Source organism: Glandiceps talaboti, chromosome 23 (genome assembly GCF_964340395.1).
Source record: "Glandiceps talaboti chromosome 23, keGlaTala1.1, whole genome shotgun sequence".
NCBI lineage: Eukaryota > Metazoa > Hemichordata > Enteropneusta > Spengelidae > Glandiceps > Glandiceps talaboti.
This window is the reverse complement of record NC_135571.1, coordinates 8574183-8591262: the sequence shown is the minus strand read 5'-3', so window position 1 is coordinate 8591262 and position 17080 is coordinate 8574183. Positions and strand designations below refer to the sequence as shown.

General features: G+C 35.8%; 1 protein-coding gene across 1 annotated transcript in view; it reads right to left on the bottom strand.

Moving 5' to 3' along the window:
- The window catches only part of LOC144452611 (cryptochrome-1-like), a 30791-nt gene extending 14286 nt beyond the window's left edge, over positions 1-16505 (bottom strand). Inside the window, exons 1-6 of the mRNA XM_078143732.1 lie at positions 16309-16505; positions 11139-11247; positions 10495-10637; positions 9971-10155; positions 6850-6938; positions 5466-5606 (exon numbers count right to left, since the gene is read on the bottom strand). Coding sequence (XP_077999858.1) covers positions 5466-5606; positions 6850-6938; positions 9971-10155; positions 10495-10637; positions 11139-11247; positions 16309-16505 — 864 coding nt within the window. The remainder of the gene's footprint in view (positions 1-5465; positions 5607-6849; positions 6939-9970; positions 10156-10494; positions 10638-11138; positions 11248-16308) is intronic.
- Positions 16506-17080: the final 575 nt, after the last annotated feature.

Below are 17080 nucleotides of genomic sequence, written 5' to 3'. Positions count from 1 at the left end.
AATTACCAATAATTAGAAATACATACACGTCAATTAGGTGTCCATTTTATCTATACGTAGTAACGGTAATAAGTTGAAGTTGTGATTAATTGGGGTGCTGGTTTTCGGGTGCTGACCCAAAAATTTATTTGGATTGCACCATAATATGTGGACTGCTTATATAAACCAATATGTTCACCTTCAGGTGATTCAATACTGTGCAGGGTGTAACACAAAAACAGTTTCATAAAATCTTCCCGTTGCCTGTAGCTTTAAAAGCATACTTTTTACACCAAAGTGTCAACGAATTCCTTCTGACTGGACAGGAATAATTATTTTAAAATTCCTCATGTCAAACAATTAAGCTTGATATTCAAAGAGCTTTCCAGCACCTTGAAAACAGAGGTGAACAAGAGTTTCAATTTGGTGTTTCTCGGCAATCACAAGAAATTTATGTGATGTGAAAGCGTAAAATGACTCTCCAGAATGTAGAGTTTATGAAAATACCTATTTCCTGAAGTGGTGTTCCTTATGTAAGACATTTTTTGCAAATGCAGTATGTGTACATCTAAATATGCCATCTCATTTCATAAAATATTGTATGAGAGATTTAAATTATATATTTGCAACTACATCTCTTCTGATAACTTAGAATAAAACTTGTTTACTGGTTCACAAATTTAGAGAATGAAAAACAGATCGACTTTTCCAAAGAATGTTTAATTTTAAAGATTAGTTCAATATCCTCCAAATATTCTACTGAGCAGGAATAGCTGCTTCTTCCACAATCCCGAGTCCTGGATTTTCTGAAAGGTTACCTAATCATTCATTTCATTCCTTTTTCCAGACCCTAGAAAGTCCCTAGATCTTCAAATAATGATTAAAGTCGAGTCCCCAGATAGCTGTCAGATAATCCATCACTGGATATCCCCAAGGCAATATTCTACAGACCTTCGATTACCAGAAAAAGTATTCCACTAACAATTTGTTAATTCCAACGGTGTCTGCCTTTTCCCCAGAAAGTTGAATGCTGTTTGTTAATCCCCAAAAGCAATCATGTCTAGATACAATGTAATTAGTTGTGTTCGGTAATCCAATGCCCTTTGAAACCTATGCCTGCACTTGCACAATATCCTACCCATAACTTTCTCTGATTGGAATGTTTGGAGGTTCCTTATTTTATAACTTCTTCAATGTCCCATATTTCTCAACATTTAACCGTAATAATTACGTTTAATTGATATGTAACAAAAGTTCGCTGGCGAATCAAAAACAAAGTTCTAAATTTTGTATACAAATGTACTAACAACTAAATTAAACATGTCTTTGAATAAAACACTTTTAAATGTCAAAGTATCACAGTAGTCAGTGTGTATGATGAGTTTTAATATGTATATTTCTTTTGTTATTCCTATTCAAATAAATCTGTATCTTTGGCAGAGTCATAACAGGTGCATACATTTTCCTTAGTTTCATTGCAAACATGCATGTCTTTCAAGAAAATCTGTTGGCAAATTTCTACCAGATGTTAACTGAATGCCATCTGTAAGGGCAAACCTTAAGATTGCTGTTCCTTCAAGCCTTGTAAAAATGAAAACTTCTGCATTACCAGACATGATATTGCATATCCATTAGTTACTTCATCAATAAAACTTAGCTTCGGAACTCTGGCTGACACATTGTACATATGAGCTTCTGTAAAATGGAGTTTGCCGTATTTTCAACTTGTCGTAACTTTCACTAGAGTCCACCATTTTAGATACTGTAACAACGTGAACCTCAACTGACATCTCAAATTTCACAAAAAGATGAATTCTTATGTGCTTAATATGACTGTAGTAAAAAAAATTGGCAAAGTCTTTGTGTAATGATCCATTCCAGAATTTTCGGTAGAAAGAGGGGTAATTTGACCCGAACGTTGAAGCTGACCTGGTTTGACTAATGATCTTCCCATTCAAACTTTCACGGCAAACAGAAACACATGGGAATGCAAACAGGAATCAATGAAGTACAAAAAAAAAAAAGATTTTCAAATTTGATTGTGAATGAAATAGTTAAGAGATCATGTGAATTTATCTCGGCGGATTTTTCAGCATCACTGCCTCCTGATGTGATCTTACGGCCAGCACAGCATGCATTGTGAAGCATTTATAGAATGTTGTAGCATAGGCCACACCATAACTAGAATTTTTATACATTTAATTACCAAAAATATGCAAATAAGTTATTAAAACTAAAAGCTACCTCAATAATATATAATTTGATTTCTAGCAGGAGTTGCAATTTTTACCTTCCGGAAGGTAAAAACTGTCACTCCTTCTGCAATAAATCATTGATACCAGAACCGATGAAAAGGGTTTTCAGAAACTTATCAGTGGCAATTCTATGCTTTGCAAAAGTCAAAAATGTTTTTACAAAATCCTGTACACAGGTGAGATTTATCTAACTTCAAGGAGATGATGTCCAACAGTACAAATCGGAGTGAATTGTGGGTAAAATATTCTACAGTGTGCCGCACTTTACAATTCTCGTCCGCTACATATATCTGCCTTTTTTCAGAAATGTTGATATTCAAGAATCACATTACCAAATTAATTGCATCATTACTCCCTGCATGTAGATGTGTGATTTCATACTTCGATTTTATTCTGAAAGTGCCACATTGTAAATTTGTTTGAGGGTACCCCTAATTTTGGATAATCACCCCACTGTGGCATGCACAAGTGCAAACACGTGAAATATGGCCTCAAAGCTTTCAAAAATTGCAGTTACATGTATATTCATGTAGTATCTATAGATAGTGTTCTCCAAACAAGATTTTTGGTAATCTCCAAAAGCAATCATGTGCTATACAGAACGTAATTACTTATTTTCAGTAATCTAATGCTCTTCGATACCAGCTATGACGTACTGTACAATTGTTATCTGCTGCGTATATCTGCCTTTTTTATTCACGAATCCCATTAGCAAAGTAAATGCATCATTACTACCTGCACGTAGGTACATGATTTCATATTTTTATACACCCCAATTTTGGAAATTAATGCCAGTGGTTTCATTAGAAGTCGGTAACAAACTTGCATGTCTTTCAAGAAAATCTGTTGGCAAATTTCTACCAGATCTAAACTGCATGACTTCTGTAAGGGCAAACCTTAAGATTGCTGTTCTTTCAAGCCTTGTAAAAAAGAAAATGTCTGCATTACCAGACATGATATTGCATATCCATTTGTTACTACATCATAAATAAAATGTAGCTGACATATGAGCTTCTGCAAAAGTGGAGTTTGGCGTATTTTCAACTCACCGTAACTTTCACTAGAGTCCACCATTTTAGATACTGTAAAAACGTAAACCCCAACTGACGTCACAGATTTCACAAAAAGATGAATTCTTAGAGATGATGTCCAACAGTACAAATCAGAGAGAGTTGTGGGTAAAATATTGTACAGTGTGCCGTACTTTACAATTCTCGTCTGCTACATATCTGTCTTTTTTCAGAAACGTTGATATTCAAGAATCCCATCACCAAATTAATTGCATCATTACTACCTGCATGTAGGTGTGTGATTTCATACTTCGATTTTATTCTGAAAGTGCCACATTGTAAATTTGTTTGAGGTTGCCCCTAATTTTGGATAACCACCCCACTGTGGCATGCACAAGTGCAAACACGTGAAATATGGCCTCAAAGCTTTCAAAAACTGCAGTTACATGTATATTCATGTAGTATCTATAGATAGTGTTCTCCAAACGAGATTTTTGGTAATCTCCAAAAGCAATCGTGCTCTATATAGAACGTAATTACTTATTTTCGGTAATCAAATGCTCTTCGATACCAGCTATGACGTACTTTGCAATTGTTACCTGTTGCGCATATCTACTTTTTGTATTCACGAATCCCATTAGCAAAGTAAATGCATCATTACTACCTGCACGTAGACACACGATTTCATATTTTTATACACCCAAATTTTGGAAAATAATCCCAGTGGTTTCATTAGAAATAAAAGTCAGTAACAAACATGCATATCTTTCAAGAAAATCTGTCGGCAAATTTCTACCAGATCTAAACTGCATGACTTCTGTAAGGGCAAACCTTAAGATTGCTGTTCTTTCAAGCCTTGTAAAAAAGAAAATGTCTGCACTACCAGACATGATATTGCATATCCATTTGTTACTACATCATAAATAAAATGTAGCTGACATATGAGCTTCTGCAAAAGTGGAGTTTGGCGTATTTTCAACTCATCGTAACTGTCATTAGAGTCCACCATTTTAGATACTGTAAAAACGTTAACCTCAACTGACGTCACAGAATTCACAAAAAGATGAATTCTTAGAGATGATGTCCAACAGTACAAATCAGAGAGAGTTGTGGGTAAAATATTCTACAGTGTGCTGTACTTTACAATTCATGTCTGCTATGTATATCTGTCTTTTTTCAGAAATGTTGATATTCAAGAATCCCATCACCAAATTAATTGCATCATTACTACCTGCATGTAGATGTGTGATTTCATACTTCGATTCTGAAAGTGCCACATTGTAAATTTGTTTGAGGGTACCCCTAATTTTGGATAACCACCCCACTGTGGCATGCACAAGTGCAAACACGTGAAATATGGCCTCAAAGCTTTCAAAAATTGCAGTTACATGTATATTCATGTAGTATCTATAGATAGTGTTCTCCAAATGAGATTTTTTTGGTAATCCCCAAAAGCAATCGTGCTATACAGAACGTAATTACTTATTTTCGGTAATAAAATGCTCTCTAATACCAGCTATGACGTACTTTATAATTGTTGCCTGCTGCGTATATCTGCCTTTTTTATTCACGAATCTCATTAGCAAAGTAAATGCATCATTACTACCTGCATGTAGGTATATTTTTATACACTCCAATTTTGGATAATCATCCCACTGTGGTAGGCACGAGCACAATTTCAATATGTGAAAACGTTAACCAGATATTAACTGAATGCCTTCCGTAAGGGCAAACCTTTAGATTGTTGCTCCTTCACACCTTGTCAAAAAGAAAAATTCTGCACTACCAGACATGATATTGTATATCCATTTATCCATTATTCACTCCTCTGTTTGTGGGGCCACCCCTCCCCTCTATTTTTGCCATGATGAACTATGCTAAAGTTTGAAATTATTGAACTGAAATAATTTCTTTACATTTTTGTGTTATATCCATTAAATTTCAGCCCAATCTGCTTGGTAGTTTTGAAATTACAGTTTTTTGACCAAAAATGATATTTTTTTTGACCCAAATCATATACCTGTGAAGAAATCATTTTGCTTTGAACAATTTCCCAACTAGATGCCAAAAGTAATGTCCCTACCATATAAGGCAACCAGTCAAGGGGATTTTGAGTTTAAGTTGTAAACACACACACACACACGCACGGACACACACACACTTCAGTTGTGCTATACATTAACAGTTATTTGGTAATATTGAAAAAAAATTAGAGCTTTACCTTTTTATATAGTTCAGTCAGTTTCCAGTAGAACATTCTTGCTGAGAGACAGCCAAACCGCAGATATGGACTCAGTCCTGTGTTTGTGTTTACCAATGACTGTGGTGTCATCTTTGGCTTTTCAAAATTAGCAACCCAAGCCTGTAGAGATGAAATCACACTATCAATATACATATCATACTTATAGCACACACACATATACAAGTCCAAGTAAAAGCTGGGAGATTTGTTGAATGGTTGCATCGAACAGCTCTCTAATTTCAAAGCAGGCAGAAACCTGAGACGCTGAGGAAAATCAACATTGATGAACAGTCCATCTCTCTGCTTACATGTACAGATATGCAGGGCTTGAAATTAACTTTTTTCTTTGGTAGTCCTAGTGGGCTACCAATTTCAGAAATTGGTAGCCCAGGGATTGTGGCCTGTAGTCCTATATTCCTGAACTGAAAACAGGTTTCCTGTATTGGAAATGTGTGTGTTATTTAAATACTTTCATGTCCTTAAATCTTCTACCTTCATCTCATAATTAGTGGTAGCCTGAGTGGGCTACCAGCTACAAATTCTGGTAGCGCCATGACAAGAATTGGTAGTCTGTGGACATGAGACTACTGTTAATTTTGAGCCCTGATATGTACAGATCACTACGTCATCATCATTTTCTGAAAACAATGCATAATGGGGTTGGTCCAATATACATGACAAATAATAATGGTAGTAAAAAACACTTGGCCAACATCTAACCCAATTGTTTTTCATATTCCAAAATACATTGTTAGCATAGTGTCATTCGCTGGAATAGTCAATTTTCTTGTTCCAAGATGCATTGCTCGAGAGGAAGTCACTTGTGTTGTTAGGTTTAGTCTTGTTTTGTCTTTATTATGTTTGAAATAACATTTTCATCAGGAAATGATGGAAAGACATGTTGACCTCTTTGATTATGAGTGATTTTATAGAACAAAGACTAAACGCCATCAATGACAGAGAGGGATTTTACCGGTGAACCCAGGGTACGGTCAGGTGACAACCATCCCACTGAGTGAGTGCAAACACCTGAGCACCTTGCATCTTGGAACCGACAACAGGTCAATCACCCTTCTTAGCTTAATAGCTACAATAAATGCTGGAGGGATGCTAGTCTAAGTAGCCTGGATCTTAACTGTAATCACCCTTCATAATAGCTAACAAATGCTAGAGGGATGCTAGTCTACACAAGTCAAGTTGAAAAGTTTGAGATGTACAATAGTCTGATGCTAAATAACTCACTTTTAAAGGAATTCCTCTGTTATAAATTTGCACAATAACATTTTCATACCAACCAAAAGAAGAATTTCAATTCCCTGCAATTTTCATAAATTGTCCGATTATCTTGTTACACAAGACTTACTTTTCTTTCAAGATGTCTGTCCAGTCTGGCTTTAGCTTCAGTTTCTCCTCCAATCCATGTCACAGGTGGTATATCATCCATATCAAAGCCTATAGATAAAAGATACAAACAAGACCATAGAGTTATATTTCAATTTCCTTCCATCTGGTAGACGTCTTAGATGCCCAATTTGCAGGACAAACAGGCATAAGAACTCTTTCATACCATGCGCTATGCGGCTTTTAAACAAAACATTTTAGATACTCTCATTGTAGTGTGATTTGTCCTGTAACCTTTTATCTTGTTTGTTTTTGCTTTGAACTGTTGTCTTCTTTTTCTTTTTTTTAAATTTTTGTGTGTAGATATTATGTCTGCCAAACCGAATTGCCCATTTGGGATAAATAAAGTTATTGAATTGATTGAATTGAAGTGAAATCATAATTTATGATAATTTCCACCTCACTCTTCAGTTTGACCCTTGCATGTTTTACTCAGGTTCAGATGAAACACTGCCATTCGGCAGACATAAACATAGACTGTGTTCGTGCCTTTTTTGCTACGTTTTATCTAAAACTAAAGTCGTTACCTCGCTCCGATCTGGAGCAATACTATAACGGTGTACTGATCTGCGAGTATATGCTGCCCTGGGTAATCCTAAAGAATTAGTCTAATCTATTACATTGCTACCTGGATAGTCACAGACTGGCAAATGTACGTATTTGACCTTTTTGTTCGTCTGTGGAGATTTCCCATCTGTGTATATATTTTTGTGATTGTTTTTTCTCTAGCACAGTGATAGGTAAAATATTTATATGCTGCCCTGGGTAATGCTAAGGAATTAGTCTAATCGATTACATTGCTACCTGGATAGTCACAGACTGGTATATAAACAGATTTGACCTTTCTGTTCGTGTTTGGATTGTTTTTTTCTCTAGCACAGAGATACGTAAAATATTTATATGCTGCCCTCGACAATACTAGGGATCAGTCTAATCGATTACATTTCTACCTGGATAGTCACAGACTTGTAAACAGACATATTTGACCTTTCTGTTCTGCTCGTGTGGGAGTGGTCGTTTCTCACCAGCACAGTCTTTATGGTAAAATATTCATATCCTGCCCTAGGGATCAGTATAATCGGTTACAATGTACATTATCTATACTACCTGGATATTCACAGACTGGTAAATAGATCTACTTGACATTTCTGTTCGTGTAGGAGAATTCCCATCTTAGATTGTTTCTCAGTAGCAGTAGCCTACGGAAATGCATGTTTTATTGCATATTTAATGAACATTTGAAACAACTACAACATGCACAATACACTGCAGCAAGGATCATCATGCGGGCCAAAAAATATGATCACATAACACCGATCCTTAAAGGGCTCCACTGGCTACCAGTGCAGGATAGAATCAAATATAACCTGCTATTGATCACTAACAAATCTCTGAATGGACTATCGTCAATCTATATATCTGACTTAATTCACTTGAAGCCAAATCCCAGGACACTTTGATCAACTGCCGAAAGTTTATTGCACGAACCCAATGTTGTCGTATGGCGGGCGTGCATTCTCACGTGCTGCACCCCACATATGGAATGCACTGCCACTGGAAATACAACAAAAGCCAACAGCTAACTCCTTTAAAAAGAACCTAAAGACATATCTGTTCTCCAGAGCATTCTAAGTACAGCGCCTCTGAACTCTACATTATAGTGGAAACGGGTGCTTTAAAAAATTCACTGATTGATTGATTGATAGCAGTCTTAGGTAAAACATGCAAATGTTGCCCTTGGCAATACTAGGAATCTCTTTCCAACAATGTTGACCCTAGGCAACTATGACTACATGCACTCAGATTGTCGATGTACTGGGATTGCCAGCTGTATCCATTTGGTTTAAATGAAAACATCAGAATGTTATATACCAAATGGATACAGCTGGCAATCCCAGTACAACCTTACTGGTTCAGTTGTGCTAGAAAACAATATAGAATTTTCATTTCACGAATCAATACAGTTTTCAATGGCAAAAACTCCACTGAACTAAACGTACCCAGCTGTATACATTAATTTGGTTTTAAATGAAAACATCTAAACATCATGTAAAGTTTGCAAGATTTCATAAGCAGTTTTATCAATGCATTTGTCAATGGCAAAATAATTTGAATTCAGCCATTATCCTGGAGGTAGCGAAACAAACTGACATGCAAAAATTGTTGCCGACTACATGTATGACATTTGTGCCAGGTTTGGTTGAATTTACAAGTCTCAGATACAGGTGATAATGGACTTATGGGACCCAAAGTAGTAGTTCTGTCCGTGCTTCGCCCGTTGGAAACTAAAAATATTTATGCGAGTACAAATTGGCGATGCTTGCGATTATTCGTACATTCTGATGAATGAATCTGATAGATCCTCTTACTAATTTGACTTGAAGGTCCTGAACATTCATTCACTCTCAAGTTTTGGCAAAAAATACTTACCAACTTACCATTTCCTGATGTGACCATAGAGGGCATTATTTTGAATAAAAATTGTATTCAACAAATATAGGATCATGAAAAATAGTACATGCTTTAGGGACGATTGCACAATGTCACACAGGCTAGATAAACGGACGTTCATTTAGAACAAAACCCCTTCCCCTAAACGAAAGTTCACAAGTGTCACATTAAATGTTTACATATGATGTAAACCATGATGAAATCTGTTGGGGTCACAGCACTACGATCGATGCAATGTAAAAGTATGATGGTATGAAGTTCCAACCTTATGAACCTATGTACGGAGATGGTAAATGCATCAAAATACTACAGGAGACACAGTGCAATGTATCTCACATTAGAAGTAAATTTTTTATCTTTTAAAAACTTATCGACATCTCAATAGTAAATACAGAAGCTGTTATCATTTGAAGACATGCACATTTTCGAAATTTGGTTAAAAGTGTGAAGTTCAGCAATAACATTGATGCCAGACCCCTTCCCCCATAAAGAACAAAGTTCGCTTTTTGAGCTTCTGTGACATTCTACAATTATCCCTTACTGTCGTCAACATACTATCAATCTTTATTAAAATAGATGTGTAGGTTGACATGATCATAAGAAACAGATTATAATGAAAAAGTCACCCTTACCTAGTTCTTCCAGAGTAGGAACGCCAAATCTGTCATCATGATCGATTTCAACGGGTGTGTACAGCTTTTCGACAACGTCAAAGGTTATTGGATCAACTGGATAGGCAGGCGGAGGTAGCGACTGAAGTACATTTTGGAATCTTTGGTAAGTCAACATCTGACCACCATCGTTTGATTCAATGATTCTGAGAAAACAAAAAAAAAGATTGTTACTAATCAAATCCCCAATACAAAAGAGACCACAGACAATCCCATAGTCCTTTGCATCTGAGCATGCACAGTCTGGATTGCAAATTCCCTATTTTATCGTCAAACTCAAGACCACTATACTGAGGAAAAAAAGACTCCATTTTAGACCACACACCCCAAAGGGCGACACATTTCCGTATACTCAAATAAGGGGAGTAGTCTCCCTCCCCCCCACCTTTGTGCCCATGATTTTGATGTGTTTGTGGTTGTAATGACTAGAAACATCTTTTTATTCATACTCCATACAGTGTATATGTAATGAAGACTTGACTTACTCAAGAGGATCATACAGCGTATGTGATGAGCGTGAGATGACCTTCACATGAGCTTCACTTGCTAGTGTTTTGATGGCCGAGTCACGTTCTCTTCCAAATGGTTCACAGTCTGTTTCAAAGGATAGGCGACTTACATTCCATTGCTGGGTGAAGAGATAAATTCAACATTGTCAGTTTTCAATATTGTTATGTATATTACTGTCAGCAATTACATGTACATGTGTACTTGTATTGGTGAGTGCACATACTAGTGGTATTCACATTGCAGTTCAAATACTGTAAATATTATTGCATACCTGTATGCAAATGATATGCAAATGAATGCACAACCATTCTCTGTATACAAAGTCATGTGATCACTCGTCATTTTATACATAATGTGTCAGCTGATTTGAAGTGTTACTTTGATGTCATGTTAATACACCAAATTCAATGTGGGAGTGATATCAATGCTATGTTTGTCAATGGACGTTATTGTTATTTTTGAATTCTAACACCTCATTATTTCCTGTTTTCCATCTTGACTAGTCACAAGACCTGATGTAATGCATTACACGTTTTTACAGCGCACTTGATAGTGACGTTGTCCCTAAAAGCACTTCATTTGGACATGCATAATATGACGGAGAGAAGCTGTAACTTACTCTGAAAAGTCTTGGCAAAACATCAGCAGGCTGACCTCTGATAACAAACAAACGTGAATTCAACTTCCGAAGACTAGCATCCAAATCTTCAAGGCTTTGTAACAGGAACCTGAAAAATATAATTCATTTCAAAATAAATTAACTTATGCGAGCTGGAAATGTAAATAGATGTCAGTGTTCTCCACAGGCTCTTTTAAGGGGGCGGCACACCCCCATTAAATTTTGCTCCCGCTTCCATTAAACTGCTGCTGTCGCCCCTCTAAAATTTACCAGTCACTCAGAACTTTGATGTGTTCAGCCTGCGTTTGACAGCCGACTACCCATTGTTTTACAATGGGTCGCTTACATACATGCGCATACACTGTTGTCCAACAACTACAACCGATGTTAATTAGCGATTATTGCTAAGGCCTAAAAAAAAAAATAATTGTTTGGTTCTGGTGACCCGACCCCACCTAGCTTTTCACTGCCGACCCTTATTTTTTATTAAATATTTTAAAATTTTCAATAATAAAATTGCAAAAATTGTGAAGTCTGATAAGAAATAGTGAATGCAGAAACTGCCAACAACTTGAAAAGACCTTCTAAAACTGTTTTTCCAATCTGCAATGGCTGTACATCTGATAGGATGAAAAAAACAACACAGAGACCATTTGGAAAACAATGGAACACCTGACCTAGACACTCGCACAGAAAAAAATATATACAAATGTAATAAAATTAAATTAAAAATCTACCTACCCGACCCTATTCTAAAATTGAACGTAATCGGACCCACGCAATTTTTTTAAGGCCTAAAAATTGGTATTCACTTTGCTTTTTAAATCAAATGAATAGCACAGAAAAATTCTGTGTAATGTAACTCTAATTGACAAAAAAAGTTTTTACTCTATATAAACATTGGAGGTAAAATGTACAATGACAAACTTTTTTACACTTTTTAGCTTTTTTGTAACTACTGAGTTTTAAACACAGACTTGGTCAATCCTATTTCACATTGGAAAATATATCGCAAAATCGTCTTGAGAATTAAAAATAGTGCCAATGTAGCATAACTGTGTTTGACTGTTGCTATGGACATGGTCTTGTTGCTAGGGATATTTGCATACATTTATGGAATCTTTTATTAACTCGAATACCCTTCCCACTTTTCATCTTTGCAATATTTAGCTGTTGCTATGGGTGTGGTCCCGTTGCTAGGCATATTTGCACACATTTTTTTGAATCTTTAGTCACTCATCTAGAGTACCTACCCATCCCTGATTTGGATCTATATATTTTTGACAAAAAATACACATTTTTAGACCTAATTTGCATATCCCTAATGAGATCATCATGCCTAATGAGATCATCATGCCATGAAGAATTCTTAATCTAAACACCTTTAGGAATGCATCGACCAAATTTCAACCTAATCTGCTCAATAATTGTGGAATTATACATTTTTTACTAAAAATACACATTTTAGCCCTAATTTGCATATCAATGATGGGATCATCATGTCATGAACAATTCTAAATATATACACCCTGAAGAATGTTCCAACCAAATTTCAGCCTAAGCTGCTCAGTAGTTTTGAAGGATTTTTGACCTAAAAGACACATTTTTATAACTAATTTGCATATCACTGATGGGATTGTCATGAACAATTCTTAATCTAAACACCCCTAAGAACGTTTCAACCAAATTTCAGATCGATCATGCCTATACATGTAGTACTACTGCACCTTAATCAGTTCAGACTGTTAAACTGAAAATGACCAGTTATTGTCCTATAAACCTTACAGAGTTGTAGGGTATGAAAACAATAAGAGGTGAATACATTTATATATCCAGTGAATTAATGCCAATCAGAGGATTACACTTAGCACTGAAGTCTAATAGTTCAAGGGCAAATTGTTACAAGCATAATGATATTGGAAGGCTACAGTATTGAAAATTTAACGAGTAAATGCAAATAAAATGAACATTGCGTATTTCCAGGGTAAATAAATCGTGTTTTTTTCCAAATACCAAGAATATAATTGATGATTGTGACATATAAAGTAATGGCTCTAAAATACATGTAATAGGTTTAGTACACTATTACTTCAGAAGGTAGTAGAGACTTATATGGAAAACCTAATACCATATAAGGAAGGCTGATTAAAGACCCCCTAGGTTTATGGTAATCTTCAGGGGGTCACAGCAATTGGGGTTACATCCTTGCTAATTTGCATTCATGAATAACCAATATAAAGCTCTTCAAGGATTTCTACATGCATGTACCCTGGCATGTAAATGTGTACACTGTAAAATGTTGTTTATTTCAATCCAAGGACTTCTTTACCGCCAAACTTTGCAGAGTGAGATTTTAACTTGTCAGAAAAATTCAATTTTGATGGGAAAAAATTTCAATTTCTTCAAATAACTGAATAAGCAGATTTGTTTGATGTGATAAAAGGAGCATGACTTCCCACGACATTCAATTTATGCAAATGACTTGAATTTATGAGTAACCCCGCTATGTTGTTTACAAAGGTCACATAAAACAAGGTTATGAAAGGAATATGCTGTACCACGATTTACGATCGTGAAATGGAAATAAGAGGCTGTTTATTCTCGCAGTCAGTACAAATTGTTGATCTAAATCTGTCCAGACATATTCCTGAGATTATCTGATACAATATTAAAATGCACTTCTTTTTTCTTTTATTCTCATAGCCAGGGTCTGGGGTAAAAGGCGACTCGTGGACAATTAAATTACAACCAACTATTTGTATGTTTTTAATTGAAATCAGATAATGTGAAGCACTTTATATGGTTTATTCTGATTGGTTAGAAAACATATAGGAAACATGCACATCTGTTGGCTGTATTGGTAATGAGTGATATACCTTAACAGTGTTCTTTATGAGGGTTTTTTGAAATTGAGGGGTGCACCACCCTGTTTAACTTTTCATGCAGCACCCCTCTGTTTGTGGGGCTACCCCTCTGTTTTGCCATGATGAATTATACTATTATTAAAGTTTGAAATTGTTGAACTGAAGTAATTTGAAATTTTCTTTATACTTTTTTTTCTCATTTGCTAAATGGATCATTGCCAAAAATAAGAATCTAATTGAAGATTTTTAATGTTGAAAATGTTTTTTTTTTCATTCTCAAATCTTAAGATCTAAAATGTGCAGCTTTGCTAATGATATGCAAATTAGTAAGTAAATAAGGCAACCCCTTCATTTTTCAAAATTGCTCAGAGAACCCCTGCTTAACAATAAGGATATTTTCCAGTCAGTGGCAATCTTGTAATAGCTTCACTGCCTTGTGATTTCTGTGTACGTATACAGGTGCTTGATTGCAAAACATTTTGTTGTATATTTGTCTTTTGAACTGTTTTTATCTTACTAATTTAAATAATCATTCCTTATAAGGGTCTTTACTGTCCTTTGCTAGATTGGGTTAATAACACTTTTGCAGGGTCACCCACTTTGTAATTAAATTCTAGATAATAAAAGTCATTATAATAGGAAGCCATGATAAAATTATTTTATAAATCAAAAATCAAAAAGAAATATCCAGTCCTCATCCATATAGCCATGATAAAATTATTTTATACATTAAAACTCCAAAATAAATACCCAGTCCTCATCCATATAGCAATCCATCATGGAAACTAGAAAACCTAAATCAACTATGTCTTAAAATTTAACTGTCTTAATTTGCAAAATTAGTCAAAAAAGCAATCTTTCCTTTTCTGAATTATCCTAATCACAAATATTATCATTATTTGTATGCACATAGACCCTCCACCAACATTGGGAGAGTCTGTAGTATACACTTGTATTCATGATACCCACACCACATGATAGTCACATGTTTGACAATGCAGCACAACACACGCACTAGACCACGGGACACAATACGTTAACCAACTGCGGTAATTTAACATGGTACAAATTCTATCCACAGTGAGCGAACAAGTTGCTTTTAATCAAGTACATTTTTTTCATTTCCGTAGAATAAATCAGTCCAGCTTGCAGATGGAGTAAGCCGGGACTCCATTCTGACAATTTGACAAGGGATACATAATTCAAGAAGCTGTACCACAAGATAACATACAGATATCCTATCAGTAATTTTTTGACGAAGACTTGTTTTTTGCTTATTTTGCTGGACAAGAAAAACGCAAATATGAATACATGTACTATTACGAAGTGACTACAATTCCTTCATTTCATGTACACACGGTGCCACGGTCTCACTCTCGTATAAATTTAATGTAAAAAATCGGTCTTTGCGATCTAGCGAGAGACTGTTAAAATCACAAAATGTTCTAGCGACAAAAATATTAAGTTTACATAGTATGGCATAACCAGAGATACATAGGTAAATAAAAACGAGAGAGAGAGAGAGAGAGAGAGAGAGAGAGAGAGAGAGAGAGAGAGAGAGAGAGAGAGAGAGAGAGAGGGGGGGGGAGAGGGAGGGAGAGAGATAAACAAAGTGGCAAAAAATGTAGCTGACTTTCTGCAAGGTGTATCTCACCGTTTCCTATTTCTTTGAACTGACGTCAACAAAACGATTTTCAATATTCTGTAAAATCCTAATACCCAGGGTTGAAAGAATCCAGAACGAGCAGAAAAATTCGGAGCTCAATAACGCAGGCGGTTAGAAACGAGAACGCATTATCATTTTTTAATGACGCAAGTCGTAAACAACATATATCAGACAGGGAAGATAATGTCTGTAAAAAAAAACCCCATATCATCTTGTACATGAACCGAACTATCAAATCTTTTAAATTTTGATGAAAATACTCGCCAATTTTTGTAATGGTTGGGTTTGTTTTTAGAAATAACATGAAAGCGTTTGATACAACGACAGAAAACGAATACATTGTACAGATGCAGGTTACGTAAACGCGTGACAGTTTACTGTAAGACATGTAGGCGTGAGTCTTACACAATGTGTTATATTCTACTCGCGATCGCATGTACATTTTTTGTAACCTTTAAAAAATGTGAACAAATTTCGAAATAACAATAAATTCATTCTCCATGAACACTGAGAAAACATGGAAAGACTAAAAAATGAACATTAACAAGGACTGACCAGATGCTCGGCGACAAACTTACAGGCGAATGATTTCGCAAACATGGGTTTACCGTTTACGAGTTCGTAAGAAAATGTTACGTACCTCCATTTGTTTATTCCTCTGTTAGATTGACCAGCAAACCATGGGTCAAGAATGTAAACGCACCGCCAAGTCGTTACCCCTGATGAGAGAAGACCTTCCCGAAGAGCTGGGTTGTCGTGTAAACGGAGCCCCTTCCGAAACCAATGGATAAGACAGGACCGCTTCGTGGAAGTCGTACCTCTTTTCCTTTTCGGCATATTGGTGAAGTTTTTTTTCTGTGTAACGTTGACAAAAAGGTTTACGTAACCGCGTTGGTAATGTTTTTGGTTTAGGTTGCCGGAGATAAACGTTGATTGTTGTTTGGAAAAGCAAAAAACGCTACCAGCATTTTCGGCTGTGAGACAAAATAAGAAATGTTCTTCGTATCAGGAGAACGGCATCTGCGACTAACAAAATAATGTTTTGAAGTCTCGAGTCGTTCACATAACAATACACACTATCAGTCGTGTGCTGCAACGTGATGAAAATGCGACCTATTTTCCTCACCCCCGTCATTATACAAAAAATATTTTCTTCGCTCTGATTGGTTAGCGTTTTCTAAATAAGGAGATAGTGTAATTTGAATATCATAATATATGCTAATGAGAGGGTCACGTTGAATGTGGCGTGTTGGATCCGTGTCCAACATGCGACTTGTCTGAAGTATACGTAATTATATAATATAATAGGGCGCCACCCGATTATAATTATGTTATACCTCCATGGTAACATAATATTACCTCGATCGTGTATATCTTTTACAAATGTAATACGTCAGAAGCCATTGATTTGA